Consider the following 18,825-nt stretch of genomic DNA (forward strand, 5'->3'; position numbering starts at 1 on the left):
CAAAACCTGTTGGGTTTGCAATAGTAAATGAGGGCCAAAGTGTTTCCCAACCAGTGTGCCTCCATCCGTTGTAAAACTACAACTTTAGGCACGCATAGACTAAAACACAAATTCTACATGCAATGTTCTTTCCCATTATAGTGACTGGAACCTTTTTCTTCTTCTTCCCACCAGCTTGCCATGAAACATAAATGCTGACACTCTCGACTGGGAAGCAGCGTCCATACCTATTTCCCCTGCCGAACTGTATATGCCAAAACCTCAGCACAAGGTTATTAATAAAAAATAAAATAAAAAATATCTTTGTTTTGAATGGGACACCTACTGACTTCTTCCTGCCTCTCATGTCGTGCTTCTCCGGCACAAGTGATGCCAATGCAACAGAACCCGAGAACTCTGGGAATTACATGCAGGGTACAGCAGCTTCCAGCATCCGCTCCAATGTTAGTAATGCACGGACATCACCTGGAACATTATTATTAAGTATTCGGAAGACGCTGCACCTTAAGGAAAGCCCTCGAGGCAGAACTTTGGAAATGTGGGCAACTTAAAGTTGTTGAATGAAGATAACACTGTTTACTGTGATCCAAAAAGCTTCTCTAATGTGAATGTGCACTATGCCACTCCGGTGGCTGGTTATGGAGAGGATGGTGCTCCTTCAAGTGCCGACACAAGCGACTTCTTTACATGTCTGGTTCCGAACCCTAAGTGTCTAGTGGCAGTATTAAGCAGCTTTGCACAGACAAGCACTTACACATTGTTTGCATTGCCTTTCTGTGTGTCACTGGACACTGTGGTTCTTTTTCACCTTTTTATGGCAGATTTTAACATGGTTTTAGCGGGTTTTTTTTTGGTTCATCTTCCCCCGTCCAGCTCCAGTCTTTCATGCCAGTATTTGTAGGGCTGGCGTATTTTTAACATTTCCATATGTTTTAATTTTAAGCCATGTTGCATAATAATATTCCAAGCAATAAAATGTTTACGGATACTGTCAAAAATACAACCGCTTCATTTTTTTTTATTTGTGCATGGAGGAGATGTAAGTAATGTGTGTACTGTCATGTACATGTACAAAAGGAAGTAATGATAGCGACAGTAGAACTATAGAATACCAATACGTTTTTAAAAGAAAAAGGAGTAGAAATAACAAAGCTTTTAGCCTATGGCCATGTTTAAGCGTTATTATCATTATAGTTAGGCTGCATTTACATCGCAATTGAGGGATACAGCAGCCGGATTAATTGGGAGATCTTGATAACAAGCTGCTGCCGTATCCCCACTGGACCCGGGCTGTACCCCTTTCAATTCAGTGAGCTGGAGGGAGTCCGCTTGTGACTCTGGTCTGGCAATTTTTGTACTGTATTAGTTGCCGGATGGAAAACTGTGGTCTGCGGCGATTTAAGTCCCACAACACAAACTGATATGGTCCAAAAATGAATGGGGTACAACAATGGTCCAGCAAGAATGCGGCAGCAGCAGGTCTTCAAATTCTCCCGCCGGATGCAGCTGCTGTATTCTCCAAATGTGATGTGAATGCAGCCTAAGGCCATGTTCACAATACAGAATTTCCGTGCAGAATTCTCAAATAAAAAAAATTGGGCTTGAAAATTGCGCAAAATTTATTACACATTGAAATGAATGGTGATTCCGCTGTCCCTTTCTGTCGTGGAAATTCTGGTTTCCTGATTCTGCAAAAACATTGATCATGTCTTTTAAATTTTGCAGAATTCTTATTGAGCACTATGGGGCTTTAATTTCTGCAGAATTCTGTGTTTTGAGCAAACAGAAATTCTGCCGAAATTCAACATAAGTTTCCAAAATTCTGCAATAAGCTTTGCAGAAGGGAATTTGGGTGGAATAGTAGAACTCGTCATGTTAACATAGCCTAACATACTTGATAAAGTTGAAAAAAGACAAGAGTCCATCAAGTTTAACCTATATCCCTATTGTTTTGATACTATGTTGATCTAGAGGAAGGCAAAGAAAACCCCTTATGAGGCTGATGCCAATTGCCCCATAATTGGTGGAGAAATTTCTTCCAGAATCCAATATGTCATCAGAATAAATCCCTGGATCAAAGTTCTGTCCCTATAGATCTAGTATCCACAACCTGTAATAGTATTACTCTTCAAAAATGAATCCTTTTAAATTTCAGTTCACCATGACCACCTCCTCTGGCAGAGAGTTCCACAGTCTCACTGCTCCTAAAGTAAAGAACCCTGTCTGTGCTGGTGTGGAAACCTTCTTTCCTCTAGCCGTAGAGCATGCCCCCTTGTATACTGTAGTCCTCCCATTCCCCTTATTACTCTGGTTGTCCGTCTTTGAACCTTCTCCAGCTCCACTATATCTTGTACACTGGTGCCCAGTACTGTACACAGTATTCCATGTGTGGTCTGACTAGTGATTTGAACAGTGGTAGATTTATTTCTACGTACAGCTTGACAAAGCGCTAGATGGTGTTAAACATGTTTTGTTCCAGTCTCCGTCCACATCCTAACCTGCCTCTCTCTCACGGGACGTCAAAGTAAACATCTACCTTTCATCCCTACACAGTGGGTGGGTGCAGCTTATTCATTACTCTACTTACTCATAGTGTTGCTCGCGAATATTCGCAATTCGAATATTATTCGCGAATATCGCATATTCGCGAATTCGCGAATTCCGCGAATATAGCGCTATATATTCGTAATTACGAATATTCGTTTTTTTTTTTTTTTTTTTTTTTTTTTTTCTTCACAGTACACATCACAGTGATCACCCCTCTCTGCTTCCAGCTTGTGTGGTGTAAAGAAGGCTGTAATACTACTGTGTGAGACTGGCGTGCGAAAATTCGAATATGCGAAAATTCAAATATGCGAAAATTCGAATATGCTAATTTTCGCGTGTGCTGATTTTATATATGCGAATTTTCACATATGTTAATTTTCGCATACGCGAATCTTCACGTATGCGAAAATAAAACGAGAATATAACGAATATATGACGAATATTCGTCCATATATTCGCGAATATTCGCGAATTCGAATATGGCCTATGCCGCTCAACACTACTTACTCATTGTAGAATTATTTCCTTCTCTGCAGATTCCGCAGAAAGAATAAACATGTCTTCTTTCTGTGGACTCTGAAATCGAGGTATCTGCTGCGGAAATTCCATAGTGTGCACCGCGCAGCAGTATCCCATTGTATCCCCCTGAGCCCCCCAGATACTTCACATGCTGTTATCAGTACTGATCATGGCATCTGAAGGGTTAATGGCTGGCATCAATGTGATCGCTGATATCCGCCATTATACAGTAGATGGGTCCCTGGCTATGTAGTGATCGCTGCTTCTGCGCTCGCTTCATAGTTGCACCTTAAATGTACGGCTCTGTGCACAAAGTTACTTGCTGCAGCACTGTACATTTACAGCACAAATTATTTTTTTGCTGTTTAAATGGTGTTTCTCAGCCTGAATACATGTTCAAGGCTTATACATGAGAGATAAAGTAAGCCAGCCTTTGATTTTAAAGGGGTATTCCAGGCCAAAACTTTTTTTTTATATATCAACTGGCTCTGGAAAGTTAAACAGATTTGTAAATTACTTTGATTATAAAATCTTAATCCTTCCAATAGTTATTAGCTTCTGAAGTTGAGTTGTTGTTTTCTGTCTAACTGCTCAATGATGACTCACGTCCCGGGAGCTGTGCAGTTCCTATGGGGATATTCTCCCATCATGCACAGCTCCCGGGACGTGACCTCATCATTGAGCAGTTAGACAGAAAACTTCAGAAGCTAATAACTATTGGAAGAATTAAGATTTTTTAATAGAAGTAATTTAAAAAAGCCAGTTGATATATATATATATATATAAAAAAAAAAAAGGTTTTGCCTGGAATACCCCTTTAAAGGGGTGATTTCCACCCCCCCCCCCCCCCACCCATTTTGCAACACCAAAGTAATAGCCTTTAACTTACCTCCCACCTCTCCCCCCATGCCGCTGATATCGATCTCCTGTCCTTTGGAAGACTGGAGCCCGAAAGACAGGAGACCGATATCGCCGGCATTGGGTAAGTGGTGGGGGGTAAGTTAAAGTTTATTATTTTGTTGCAGCCCATGGCAGAAAATATAAAAAAATAAACAACTGCTTGATAACTTTTTTTTAAAGCCTCAACTTTCTTCCATGTAAGCCATGATAAAACACCAGATAGTTTAATATAAACCCTATGACATGTATAGAAATAAACACAGGAGACAATTATACATTTAAAAATAATTTATTAAAATCAAGTCCCAGTAGATGAAATGGCTGATCCAAAAGATGGCAAAAACCTGGACACATTGTGCCAATTTGTATCCTTCTTGACCCCTGGAAAAGGCGATCGGTTATAGAACCCTGGATCAATACTGGGAGTGACTGATGGTATTTTAGGATTATATGAGCGATAATAATACAATATATAGAGAGGGGTAAAGTCACTGGATAATAATCAACACTCCAGTACAATAATCCACACTACTCCTATATGTGTGAATGTATGTGCGTGTTCACATGTGTCTATAGATTACTGCCATGGTATCACTAGCAGTGTGCTCTGTGTAGAACAAGGACTCAGGATAGTTATGTGGTGTCTTCTCTGGAGATGACAATATACAGTACCTATAGGTAAAGCCATTGATCCAAACGAAGGCCAAAAACCTGCACACTTTCAGCCAATTTGTGTTACAGGTAAAAAAATTCCTTCTTGACCCCGGGAAAAGGCGATTGGTCCGAAAACCCTGTATCAAAGCTGCTGGTACTATGAATAGTGCATGTAAAACAATGGAAGCAGGATGTAATCTACAGCATGTGACTAAACAAAATAGGTACACAAGAGTATATGTGTCCAGTGTAGGTACATGGCATGGTAATAATAGCAATGTGCTCTGTGTGTAAATAAGACCCTAATAGACTGTGTATTTAGGATAGTTGTGTGTACTGAAAGGGACTGTATAGAGGAGTGTTTCCCAACCAAGGTGCTTCCAGCTGTTGCAGAACTACAACTCCCAGCATCCCTGGACAACCTTTAGCTGTTCAGGCATGCTGGGAGTTGTAGTTTTGCAACAGCTGGAGGTATTCTGGTAGGGAAACATTGGTATAGAGGTCCTAAAACTAAATCCATTGATACAGAAGAAGGCAAAAACATTTGGCCAATTTTGTGTTTTAGAGAAAAATTCCTTCTCGGCCCGGGAAAAGGCGATCGGTTTGAGGACCCAGGATCTAGACGGCTGATGATGATAGGCTGGGTTCACATCTCAATTGTGTCTTCTGAGACATGTATACATTGGTGACCTGTTGAGATGAAACACCGGTGTATACAGGCATGGACAGGCACAACCCCTACTGACTTCAATGATCCAAATGTAGTCAGAGAGTAATTCCAGCGTGGTCATTATCTGACTATATTCGGACTAATGAAGTCAATGGGACTGTGCCTGGTTGTGCTTGTATATGTCAGCATCCCATTTTGACAGGTTGCTGATGTATACGTTTCTCGGAAGGCACAGTGAACCCAGTCAGACCTGGTTGTGATCTACTTACCTCCTGCCTCTATTATACGAACCACAAAAAAATAAAAATAAATAAGAATTTTGATAAAATTTCCAAGCCCGGGTTAGTAGTGTTTACCTGACCTCCAGGTGTTGACACCATGCTGGATGCGTTCACAGAGAGGAAGACTGTTGTAATCTATCTTCTGTGCTGGGCCGTAGTTCTGAGCGACTCTTGGTCTTCTGCCATCAGCAGGGTATGGGTGGGCTTCTTAGGAGCACATGCGCAGGGTGGTTTCTGTGCCGGCAGGGACTTGGAGATGTTCTTTCCCTGCTGTCCACCAGAATGCCACGTATAAACGCCATGCAGAATACGCTCATGCAGAGGGAGACTGTTGTAGTCGATGGTATTGTCTCAGAAGATGAAGGTAGTCTCCGAACAGCAGCCCTGCCATCACCAGGTGTTTGGGTGGTCTTCTCAGGTGGTTTCTGCACTTGAATGGTCTTGCAGATGTCATTCGTCTTTTGTCCACTGGAATGCCATGTGTAGATGCCATGCTGGATCCTGGTGTAGATTGGAAGACTGTTGTAATCTATGTTGTCTTCTCTTCCACGGTCACTGGCATTTTGAAGACTCCCAGAAGGCTGCAGTCACGGTGCTTTTGGTTCTTGATCCTCGGCTGGTGTCTCTTCAGTGGAGTCGGAGGTGGCTGTAGGTTGGCGTCCACCTAGGTGCATAGTAAAAATCCCACGTGAAATCCGCACTCGGAGAGGAAGGTTGTTGTAATCCTCTTCATGGTGTCCAGTCCTGTCAGGTGGCTGCATCACGTGCTTGGAGCTGGACATGGCCGGCAGATTTTTTGTGAAGAATCTCAAGGATAAAAAATCTATTGTAAAAAAAAATAAAAAAAAAGTTATGTAAAAAACAATATATATATATATATATATATATATATATATATATATATATATCCTTATTTATTGAGGTAAACCAGCTAAGTAGCACTATATTTTACAGGCTAAGATACACCATGGCCGTCACGCCCCCTCCCATAGACTTGAATTGAGGGGACGGGGCGTGACATCACCCGGGGTGGAGTTGTGACGTCACAGACTTCCGTTCCGATGGTCGGGACCCAGACCCTCCAGCACTTCCGGAGCAGAAACAGGTGGGTGCCGCATGCTATATTGCGGGGGTCCCCAGCGGCGGGACCCCTGCGATCAGACATCTTATCCCCTATCCTTTGGATAGGGGATAAGATGTCTAGGGGTGGAGTACCCCTTTAATGGTGATTTGTCATCTTTAATAAGAGGACATGGCAGATTCTAAACCAGTGTCCCCCAACCTGTGGCTGTCCAGCTGTTGCTAAACTACATTTGTCCTGGGCATGCTTGGAGTTGTATTTTTGCAACAGCTGGAGGCACACTGGTTGGTAAACACTGGCCTAGATTATCCTGATATTAAAATCTACCACCCGGTGAACATTTGAACAGAGTTTATACAGAAGTTCAAGTCTTATTCATAGATTTATGACACATACACATTAGATTTGCCCTCGGTGAACCCTAAATGTCTGCTCTCTCCTTACCCGCTTTAAATCCTGCGCCCCCCTAATGTTTTCCTCTGGGAATTATTTTGATATTACACATAAAGATGACGCTGTATAGAAGATACATGAACATTTCTAGTGATGGAAGAGTAGAATAAATGACATTTATCTGTATATGTAGTGATTTCTTACATCAAAGGGTTTCTTCTTGGACAGGCGGATCAGATACAGAGTCGCCTCTTATAAGAGCTGATCCTGAATAACAAACTGTCAGCAGAGAGTGACAGTTGGTCATCAGCTGATTCAAATCGACCAATAGCAGAGCAGATCAGAACATAGCAGGACATGGGGAGATACAGAAGAGAAGACAATCCTGTGCAGGTTATAAGAAGTTTTGATAATGCGCCAAGAAGCTCCAGTTTATATGAAGTCACTGTTCTTGGAATCATGAAGTATCATTTTGGTTTTCTTTCTTGAATGTTTTTAAAGTTTTCATTCAGTATCTTGATTTTTAATCCCTTCTTGCAAATAGATGCATTTGTGTTCACTCTTGATCACAGCGCAGCAGCTGTGCAGGCAGTGATCTGCGGCGGTAATCATGTATTGCTGGACACCCGCTGATACTGTTAGGAGTGGAGCGGGGCTCCGATCCTGAAATTTAAAGGGGTACTCTTGTGGAATGCATTTATATATATATATATATATATATATATATATATATATATATATATAAAATGGTGCCAGAAAGGTAAACAGATTTGTAAATTACTTCTATTCCAAAAGCTTAAAACTTCCAGTACTTATCAGCTGCTGTATACGACAGAGGAAGTTCTTTTTGGAGTTCTTTTCTGTCTGACCACAGTGCTCTCTGCTGACACCTCTGTCCATGTCAGGAACTGACAAGAGCAGGAGCAAATCCCCATAGCAAACCTCTCCTGCTGTGGACAGTTCCCGACATGGACAGAGGCAGGAGCGTTGCTAGGTCAGCAAAAGACTGGGGGCTAGAGCCCATAGCCCAAGCCCAATCGCGCATAGTATACCAGTATACAAGGAGAAATATTATCACCATAGATATTATCACCATACTGTTAGTGACCATATCTAACCAAAACTCAGACCAATATTACCAATAATACCAGTACAAGAAAAAACTTGTCAGCATCTCCAAACAAATGAAAATAAGCTATACAAAAGACCATATTCCCAAATACATTCACCATACAGAGGTAGATACCAGCTGTACACAGGATCTGTAAACCATGTAAGTGATTATATACTGGACTATATAGAGGTTGATACCAGCTTTACACAGGATCTGTACACATATAAGTGATTATATACAGGACCATATAGGTGGTAGATACCAGCTGTATACAGGATCTGTATACCATATAAGTGATTATATACAGGACCATATAGAGGTATATACCAGATGTACACAGGCTTTGTATACCATATAAGTGATTATATACTGGACCATATAGAGGTTGATACCAGTTTTACATAGGATCTGTACACCATTTAAATGGGCACTGTCATGAAAACAAAAAATTGATATGTTGTAGTACTTCAGTACTACAACATATCTCTAATATACTTTAATAAAAAAAAGTGATTTTAAAACAGTTTAAAATCACTTTTAAATTCGGCCACTAGGGGTCGCCCTCCTAGTGGCCGAATGCATTCAGCAGTGACGTCACCACTGAATTTCGACTCGTTGAAGCCTGGCAACGAGTCGAAATTCAATCACTCCTGTGCTCGCTCCCGCCTGTCAATCAGACAGGCGGGAGCGAGCGCTTTGAAGGAAGAAGACGCGCGCAGGCTCGGGGACAAGGTAAAGTATTATGTTCACTGTATTATGTATACTGTTCACTTATACAGTATGCCTCCAGTTCCCCCACTACAACTCCCAGCATGCCCTGGGAGTTTTAGTGGGGAAGCCTGGAGGGACACTGTATAGGTGAACTGAGGGGGAGTGGGTTGAGCGGAGCGCCGGGGGGGGGGGGGGGGGGGGGGTTGCGGGCTGCGCGCTGTGGAGGGGGTACTCTGGGTGAACTAAGAGGGAGGGGGAGTGAGTTGAGTGGCGCGACGGGCCGGGGGCGGGGGGGTTTGCGGGCTGCACGGCGGCCTGCGCGGCGCGTGATGTGCTCCGGTGTTCACCTATACAGGGTGCCTCCAGTTGTTTCCCCACTACAACTCCCAGCATGCCCTGACAGCCAATAGATGTCAGGGCAAGCTGGGAGTTGCAGTGGGGAAAAAGCTGGAGACACCCTGTATAGGTGAACTACGGGCGGAAGTGCCAGCCCCAGCAGGTATCAGTGACGTGGTGCCTGCTGGGGAAGTCTGCCTGGTAGTGAGCACACTACCAGGCAGACAAAAAAGCATTTTTAATATGTAAAAAAAAAAAATTAAAGGCAGGGAGGGGGTTAGGGATAGATGGGTAATAGGCAGGGACAGAAAAGAAAAAAAGTGATGGTGGGAGCTACCCTTTAAGTGATTATATACAGGACCATATAGAGGTAGATACAGCTATACACAGTACAGAACGACAAAGAAAGTAACAGCACAACTCCAAGGTTTTGGTGTTCAAATCAGAGCTGAAGATTTATTACACCATAAAACAAAGCACTTTATGTTATATGGTGCACTAAGGGTACTCCATAAGTGATTAAGGGTACGTTCATACCTGCGTATTTGCTGCTGGAGATTTGCTTAGCAGGTTTTGCTACCACTTAAAGTTAGTGGGCAGCAAAGTCTAGTAAAGAACATTTGCAGCAGAAAATACACGTGTGAAAGTAAATGTGCTCTGGACAAGTAGGGAGACACCTAGTGGCAGCTTTTTTAAACTTCATGTTTGTACTTGAATCTCTGAGTCTGCTGCGCTGGGTCTCCTTATCCAATCACTGCAGGCTGCTCTGTAACACTTCCCTCTCTGTTTTCATGCAGTCTGATAGGACAGGAGGTCTTTTTATTATTTCTTTTATTTTATTGATTTCTATGAAAAAGGAAATCAAAGTATATTAGAAAGGGTAATGTTTTGCCAAGATGTGCAGCATACAAAAAGTTTTAGATTTTGACAGAGTTGTAGTTTTGCAACAGCTGGAGGCACACTGAAGGGAAACATTGATTAAAACCACACCGGACCTTGTAGTTGCTTATATGGAGTAAGCTCTGGTCTGTAATACACTCTTACAATTGTGATATTCTCTTACAAAGTATGAGGACTTGTTCAAACATTGTAACTCCATTATGAAGCTTGTACTCTGGGCTGGTTCTCCCATCTCACCAGCAGAGACTCAGGTCATGATATGGTCATTCCACTCCCAAATTCCTGAAGATTGAGGCCAGTCATGTCTTGCATTAGAAATACAAAACAATATGTATATTATTGTTAAGGAACTTAGTTTCTCCCTCCAGTCTCAGGGAAGTCAAAATATGAGTAAATTTAGGTTTCTTAAACATCCTTGGGAGTACCCGAGGGGTTAAGGTAGCTAGAGCGGGTGGGTTATTAGCGGGTGGGTTATTAGCAGCTGCAACACATAAGACTCTCTAGGTGTCTCCAGAGGTTTAGGAAGATGCTCTGTATATGGTATAAAGTGGAACACTGTCTGCTTCTTCCCCTGAGGCCGCTGTAGCATAGGTTGAATGTGCAAAATTGGAAAAGGTGGAGGAAGTTTGTAGAACATAATCAGAATTACATCTACCAGGCTAGGGCTGGGTTCACATTAGCATTGTTGAGCTTCAATACAACAGTTGAAACACAGGGCTGGGAGGAAGGGTGTTATAACTGACAACAATGGAACCTGCCAGGTCCATTCACTTTCAGGGAGGTAAGTCGGGATTTCTGTTACATATCCATTATTTTGCAAGCTTTAGCGAAGAAAAAAAACTGACATAGGGTGGGTTCACACTGTGTACGGGTGACAGATCCGGTTGGGAGGAGCGAAAACCGGCGCACCGATATCCCAGCCAGATCCGGCCCGAACCCCATTCATTTCAATGAGTCGACCGGAGTCAAACGCTGACTCATTGAAATGAATGGGGTTTGGCCGGATCCGGCTGGGACACAGGAGCAGCCGGTTTTTGCTCCTCCCAACTGGATCCAGCACCCGTACACTACAAACATAGTGTGAACCCACCCATACAGGGCTTTTTCTCAGCTAAAGTCCCTTCATTTTAGCAGAATCGGTGAAAGGAATGCTGATGTGAACATAGTCTAAGGAAACTTTAGATGCTTGAGTCCCCTTCCTTGAGCCAAGGTACTTGTCATGACCGAATGGGGGACAGGAAGACTGAGCCCTAACTGACCCTAAAAAGACTCTCCCTGCCTACTTGCCCATCCATTCTAAATGATGGATCGACAACTGGGCACCGATCCCTTCCTGCGCTAAAGTGCAGTGGCGTAAAAACACATAATAAACATAGTCGGTCACAGGCCAGAAACGGAAAACTACTAGACAACCAGATATACCAAACAGGATACAAATACTAACAGGGCAGAATATAAACAGGCAAACTGATAAGGAAACATAAGACACTGTTCACACTGGGACACAGAACAAACAAACTGGACACCCCACTCCACAAAAGGAGTAGCCATTAATAATAAAGCCATATAGGCTACTGGCCAGTGGACACACTCCCATGTGGACAAAATGCTGACCCAGTAGGAAACGGAAATATAATACATGAAACACTAGACTAGAACCGGATGAGTCTGAATAGAATCCAGAATACCAAAAAGGAATATAACATACAGAGCACAGGTAACAAGCAAGACTCAGACACAGTGTAAACACAGACAGAGCAGAACGAACAAACATAATCCTAAAACCACTAATGCAACACAGACTAAAATACAAGGAACATGCTATATAACCACAGCTAAAAACCCAGATAAAATGACAAGATAAATACAAGGTAAGTGCTCAAGCAGACATAGTCAGAATATTGCACAATAACCAGCCCTGATTGCAGGAGAAGTCTGGCTTAAAATAGACACACCCAAGTTTTCATTCGTTCAGAGCATTAACCATTCCCTTCCTAGGAAGGATAGAAAACAGCTCTGAACATCCTAGTGTGTGAATATACACCTAAACAGAAAAATCCAAAAACAAATGAACGGACATTACAGTACTGTACTACGGCTTTTGTTCACATGACAGATCTTCTTACGTAGATTCTATATTGAGAGGCTGAATGCTGACAATGCAAAGTTTGTGCCCTGATTTTTCTTCCCTGAACTTGATAGGTTAGATCTCTGAAAATAAATATTTAAAGCAAAACTGTCACCAAGAATATGCTTGTGAAGCTGAACACACCGTGCACTAGGGCTTCACAAGCATATTCTAGGCATACCTTTAGTGGCACCTTAGGCTAGTTTATACTTACACACTGAAGCTTTATTATCCCCTCAGGAGTCAGACTGACAGTCGGGGAGGCAGAGTCAGCTCTGCTCGGGGCCGCACCGCCTCTTTCTACCTATGTCTCGCAGTTGATTGACAGGTAGCGTGCGCAGTCAGCAGGGCTACACAGGGCTGCTGCAAGCAAGCAAGCCTGGCCTGTCTATCAACTGAGGGACGTAGGTAGAAAGAGGCGGTGCAGCCCGCAGCAGAGGGGAAACGGAAGAGGGATTTAAATTTATATTGGGGCTGGGGATGGGGGGGGGGTTATGTTTACAAAAAATGAAAACTGTTTTTCTAGTTACTTCTTTTCCCCCCTAGGGTACGCAATCATTCCAATATGCAATTCATAGTGATCTACGCAATCGGCAATTTACTGGTACAGCCTGCCTATTGTGGGCTGTTTCTATCATGGCAGCCTAGTCTAGAGAAGGACTCGGGTTGATGTGCCATGAGGTCTGCACACAGTAATTACAATACCACTACTGGCACACCTCAGAACTGTTTAGACCGGCATCACATGAAAGTCTGATGTCTGTCAATACCAGTGAGTGTCAGCTGTAAATAGCAACTGACACCCGCCCGTTATGGAGAGGGCTCGGCTCCTGAGCTTGCGCCATACTCCCTCACCTTTCCCATGACTTAACTGTATGTCATAGGTTGTGAATGGGTTAAAGAGTACCTGTCATCAAACCATATTTTCTAAACTAACTCAGATTATATTCCCTAACTACTCCTAACACCCCTCCTGCCCTTAAAAAAATGTTCCCAGTTTTTTTCAAGTCTGCAAGTGTGCCTCACCATGCCCCGCATGAACTTCCTGAGTTTGGTCTCCTGCCAGGCCTGGAGGAGACCAAACTAACTGTTTGACTTGCGGCAGGGAACAAAACAGAGCCACCTAGTGGCCATTTTTTCCAATCACATTAAAAACATAAAAATAAAAGGTTGATAATTTTAACAGCAAGTAAATAGCAAAGTGTCTTATAATTACATAAGGAACAATATATTAAAAGTTTAGTCTGGTGACAGGTACTCTTTAAGTACCTATATGTGCCTTCAGCTGTTGCAAAACTACAACTCCCAGCATGCTCGGCCAACCAAAGGCTGTCCAGGCATGCTGGGAGTTGTAGTTTTGCAGCAGCTCGAGGAACCCTGGTTGGAAAACACTGAGCTACAGTATTTAGTCACAACCCATTGATAACATTCCCTGCTTATAGTAAATACTGACTCAATATTTTCTGCATCATACTCTGTTTCCAGCTCTTAGGGAGGAATACTTAAAACGACGGACACTTCCTTTATGACACTCCACCCTGGAACGCACTTCCCTTTGGCCGTTCTGACGTGAAGCGTACACGTAATCTCTGCTCAGCCAATGGCGAAGAGCGGAGTCAGTTCCAGTTTCGAACCAGTTGTTATGGAGACGCAGCTGACATTACGCGGAGCTTTCGGCCCGCCACGTCACCGTTGGTGACGTCACGACGGAGAGGCGGAGTCGAAGGGACTAAGATGGCGGCCTCTATCCGGGAAAAACAGACGGGTGAGAACCGGGTGAAATAAGTTTGTTTTATAGGGCGGTATACTCCAGGCAGAGAGGCTGTCAGCGGTGACGGGATGAATGAATGGAGGGGTTGTCGGTGTGGAGCTGTGTCACCACAGGGGGCGCCACTATGACAGCCAGTCAGTGTGTCAGGTAGTCAGCTGTGTGTACAGTGACAGGAGGGCGCTCATAGTCACGTAGCCTTTTGAGTCTTCTGTTCCTCTCATCCACATCACTGATAGCAACAGCCCATATACAATGCCCCTCTGTCAGGATGGAGGGCCCCACAGAGGAACAGCCCATATACAATGCCCCTCTGTCAGGATAGAGGGCCCCACAGAGGAACAGCCCATATACAATGCCCCTCTGTCAGGATAGAGGGCCCCACAGAGGAACAGCCCATATACAATACAATGCCCCTCTGTCAGGATGGAGGGCCCCACAGAGGAACAGCCCATATACAATGCCCCTCTGTCAGGATAGAGGGCCCCACAGAGGAACAGCCCATATACAATGCCCCTCTGTCAGGATAGAGGGCCCCACAGAGGAACAGCCCATATACAATGCCCCTCTGTCAGGATAGAGGGCCCCACAGAGGAACAGCCCATATACAATGCCCCTCTGTCAGGATAGAGGGCCCCACAGAGGAACAGCCCATATACAATGCCCCTCTGTCAGGATGGAGGGCCCCACAGAGGAACAGCCCATATACAATGCCCCTCTGCAGGATGGAGGGCCCCACAGAAGAACAGCCCATATACAATGCCCCTCTGTCAGGATGGAGGGCCCCACAGAGGAACAGCCCATATACAATGCCCCTCTGTCAGGATGGAGGGCCCCACAGAGGAACAGCCCATATACAATGCCCCTCTGTCAGGATAGAGGGCCCCACAGAGGAACAGCCCATATACAATGCCCCTCTGTCAGGATAGAGGGCCCCACAGAGGAACAGCCCATATACAATACAATGCCCCTCTGTCAGGATGGAGGGCCCCACAGAGGAACAGCCCATATACAATGCCCCTCTGTCAGGATAGAGGGCCCCACAGAGGAACAGCCCATATACAATGCCCCTCTGTCAGGATGGAGGGCCCCACAGAGGAACAGCCCATATACAATGCCCCTCTGCAGGATGGAGGGCCCCACAGAAGAACAGCCCATATACAATGCCCCTCTGTCAGGATAGAGGGCCCCACAGAGGAACAGCCCATATACAATGCCCCTCTGTCAGGATAGAGGGCCCCACAGAGGAACAGCCCATATACAATACAATGCCCCTCTGTCAGGATGGAGGGCCCCACAGAGGAACAGCCCATATACAATACAATGCCCCTCTGTCAGGATAGAGGGCCCCACAGAGGAACAGCCCATATACAATGCCCCTCTGTCAGGATAGAGGGCCCCACAGAGGAACAGCCCATATACAATGCCCCTCTGTCAGGATGGAGGGCCCCACAGAGGAACAGCCCATATACAATGCCCCTCTGTCAGGATGGAGGGCCCCACAGAGGAACAGCCCATATACAATGCCCCTCTGGCAGGATAGAGGGCCCCACAGAGGAACAGCCCATATACAATGCCCCTCTGTCAGGATAGAGGGCCCCACAGAAGAACAGCCCATATACAATGCCCCTCTGTCAGGATAGAGGGCCCCACAGAGGAACATCCCATATACAATGCCCCTCTGTCAGGATAGAGGGCCCCACAGAGGAACAGCCCATATACAATGCCTCTCTGTCAGGATAGAGGGCCCCACAGAGGAACAGCCCATATACAATGCCCCTCTGTCAGGATGGAGGGCCCCACAGAGGAACAGCCCATATACAATGCCCCTCTGTCAGGATAGAGGGCCCCACAGAGGAACAGCCCATATACAATGCCCCTCTGTCAGGATGGAGGGCCCCACAGAGGAACAGCCCATATACAATGCCCCTCTGTCAGGATGGAGGGCCCCACAGAGGAACAGCCCATATACAATGCCCCTCTGTCAGGATAGAGGGCCCCACAGAGGGACATCCCATATACAATGCCCCTCTGTCAGGATGGAGGGCCCCACAGAGGGACATCCCATATACAATGCCCCTCTGTCAGGATAGAGGGCCCCACAGAGGAACAGCCCATATACAATGCCCCTCTGTCAGGATGGAGGGCCCCACAGAGGAACAGCCCATATACAATGCCCCTCTGTCAGGATGGAGGGCCCCACAGAGGAACAGCCCATATACAATGCCCCTCTGTCAGGATAGAGGGCCCCACAGAGGAACAGCCCATATACAATGCCCCTCTGTCAGGATAGAGGGCCCCACAGAGGAACAGCCCATATACAATGCCCCTCTGTCAGGATAGAGGGCCCCACAGAGGAACAGCCCATATACAATGCCCCTCTGTCAGGATAGAGGGCCCCACAGAGGAACATCCCATATACAATGCCCCTCTGTCAGGATGGAGGGCCCCACAGAAGAACAGCCCATATACAATGCCCCTCTGTCAGGATGGAGGGCCCCACAGAGGAACAGCCCATATACAATGCCCCTCTGTCAGGATAGAGGGCCCCACAGAGGAACAGCCCATATACAATGCCCCTCTGTCAGGATGGAGGGCCCCACAGAAGAACAGCCCATATACAATGCCCCTCTGTCAGGATGGAGGGCCCCACAGAGGAACAGCCCATATACAATGCCCCTCTGTCAGGATAGAGGGCCCCACAGAGGAACAGCCCATATACAATGCCCCTCTGTCAGGATAGAGGGCCCCACAGAGGAACAGCCCATATACAATGCCCCTCTGTCAGGATAGAGGGCCCCACAGAGGAACATCCCATATACAATGCCCCTCTGTCAGGATAGAGGGCCCCACAGAGGAACAGCCCATATACAATGTCAGGATAGAGGGCCCCACAGAGGAACATCCCATATACAATGCCCCTCTGTCAGGATGGAGGGCCCCACAGAGGAACAGCCCATATACAATGCCCCTCTGTCAGGATAGAGGGCCCCACAGAGGAACAGCCCATATACAATGCCCCTCTGTCAGGATAGAGGGCCCCACAGAGGAACAGCCCATATACAATGCCCCTCTGTCAGGATAGAGGGCCCCACAGAGGAACAGCCCATATACAATGCCCCTCTGTCAGGGTAGAGGGCCCCACAGAGGAACAGCCCATATACAATGCCCCTCTGTCAGGATAGAGGGCCCCACAGAGGAACAGCCCATATACAATGCCCCTCTGTCAGGATAGAGGGCCCCACAGAGGAACAGCCCATATACAATGCCCCTCTGTCAGGATAGAGGCCCCACAGAGGAACGAACAGCCCTTATACAATGCCCCTCTGTCAGGATGGAGGGCCCCACAGAGGAACATCCCATATACAATGCCCCTCTGTCAGGATGGAGGGCCCCACAGAGGAACAGCCCATATACAATGCCCCTCTGTCAGGATGGAGGGCCCCACAGAGGAACAGCCCATATACAATGCCCCTCTGTCAGGATGGAGGGCCCCACAGAGGAACAGCCCATATACAATGCCCCTCTGTCAGGATGGAGGGCCCCACAGAGGACAGCCCATATACAATGCCCCTCTGTCAGGATGGAGGGCCCCACAGAGGACAGCCCATATACAATGCCCCTCTGTCAGGATAGAGGGCCCCACAGAGGAACAGCCCATATACAATGCCCCTCTGTCAGGATAGAGGGCCCCACAGAGGAACAGCCCATATACAATGCCCCTCTGGCAGGATAGAGGGCCCCACAGAGGAACAGCCCATATACAATGCCCCTCTGTCAGGATGGAGGGCCCCACAGAGGAACAGCCCATATACAATGCCCCTCTGTCAGGATGGAGGGCCCCACAGAGGAACAGCCCATATACAATGCCCCTCTGTCAGGATGGAGGGCCCCACAGAGGAACAGCCCATATACAATGCCCCTCTGTCAGGATGGAGGGCCCCATAGAGGAACAGCCCATATACAATGCCCCTCTGTCAGGATAGAGGGCCCCACAGAGGAACAGCCCATATACAATGCCCCTCTGTCAGGATAGAGGGCCCCACAGAGGAACAGCCCATATACAATGCCCCTCTGTCAGGATGGAGGGCCCCACAGAGGAACAGCCCATATACAATGCCCCTCTGTCAGGATAGAGGGCCCCACAGAGGAACGAACAGCCCTTATACAATACCCTGTGGCCCCTCTAGGGCTATCACCTGTCAGGATAGAGGGCCCCACAGAGGAACGAACAGCCCTTATACAATACCCTGTGGCCCCTCTAGGGCTATCACCTGTCAGGATAGAGGGCCCCACAGAGGAACGAACAGCCCTTATACAATACCCTGTGGCCCCTCTAGGACTGTCACCTGTCAGGATGGGGGGGGGGGTCCAGCAGAGGAACAGTCCTTATACAATGCACCTGTGGCCCCTCTAGGGCTTTCACCTTTCAGGATGGAGGGCCCCACAGAGGAACAGTCCTTATACAATGACCTTGTGGTCCCTGTAGGACTGTCACCTGTCAGGTTGGGGGCGTCCAGCAGAGGAACAACCCTTATACAATGCACCTGTGGCCCCTCTAGGGCTTTCGCCTTTCAGGATGGAGGGCCCCACAGAGGAACAGCCCTTATACTGTAACCCCTCTAGTGCTGTCACTTTTTAGGATGAAGGGCCCAGAAGAGGAACGAACATCCCTTATACAATGCCCCTGTGGCCCCTCTAGGGCTGTCGCCTGTCAGAATGGAGGGCCCAGCAGAGAAACAGCTCTTATGAAATGCCCCTGCCGCCCTTTAGGGCTGTCACGTGTAAGGGTGCGTTCACACTACGTAATTCCCGTGGAATTC

The 18,825-nt window shown here is 46.4% G+C and overlaps 2 protein-coding genes across 4 annotated transcripts in view; both read left to right on the forward strand.

The window, feature by feature from the left end:
• STXBP6 (syntaxin binding protein 6) overlaps positions 1-993 on the forward strand; it is a 62,074-nt gene extending 61,081 nt beyond the window's left edge. For both annotated transcript variants that reach the window (XM_056545793.1, XM_056545794.1), the window contains exon 6: positions 175-993. In XM_056545793.1, the coding sequence (XP_056401768.1) occupies positions 175-198 (24 nt within the window). In that variant the 3' untranslated portion in view covers positions 199-993. The remainder of the gene's footprint in view (positions 1-174) is intronic.
• Positions 994-13,832: 12,839 nt separating this feature from the next.
• SCFD1 (sec1 family domain containing 1) overlaps positions 13,833-18,825 on the forward strand; it is a 103,189-nt gene continuing 98,196 nt past the window's right edge. The window contains exon 1 of one of the 2 annotated variants that reach the window (XM_056545251.1): positions 13,833-13,999. In XM_056545251.1, coding sequence (XP_056401226.1) covers positions 13,969-13,999 — 31 coding nt within the window. In that variant the 5' untranslated portion in view covers positions 13,833-13,968. Of the gene's footprint in view, positions 14,000-14,131; positions 14,153-18,825 lie in introns of those variants that run through there. The other variant, XM_056545252.1, reaches the window with a different exon arrangement.

This window comes from Hyla sarda, chromosome 11 (genome assembly GCF_029499605.1).
Source record: "Hyla sarda isolate aHylSar1 chromosome 11, aHylSar1.hap1, whole genome shotgun sequence".
Lineage (NCBI taxonomy): Eukaryota > Metazoa > Chordata > Amphibia > Anura > Hylidae > Hyla > Hyla sarda.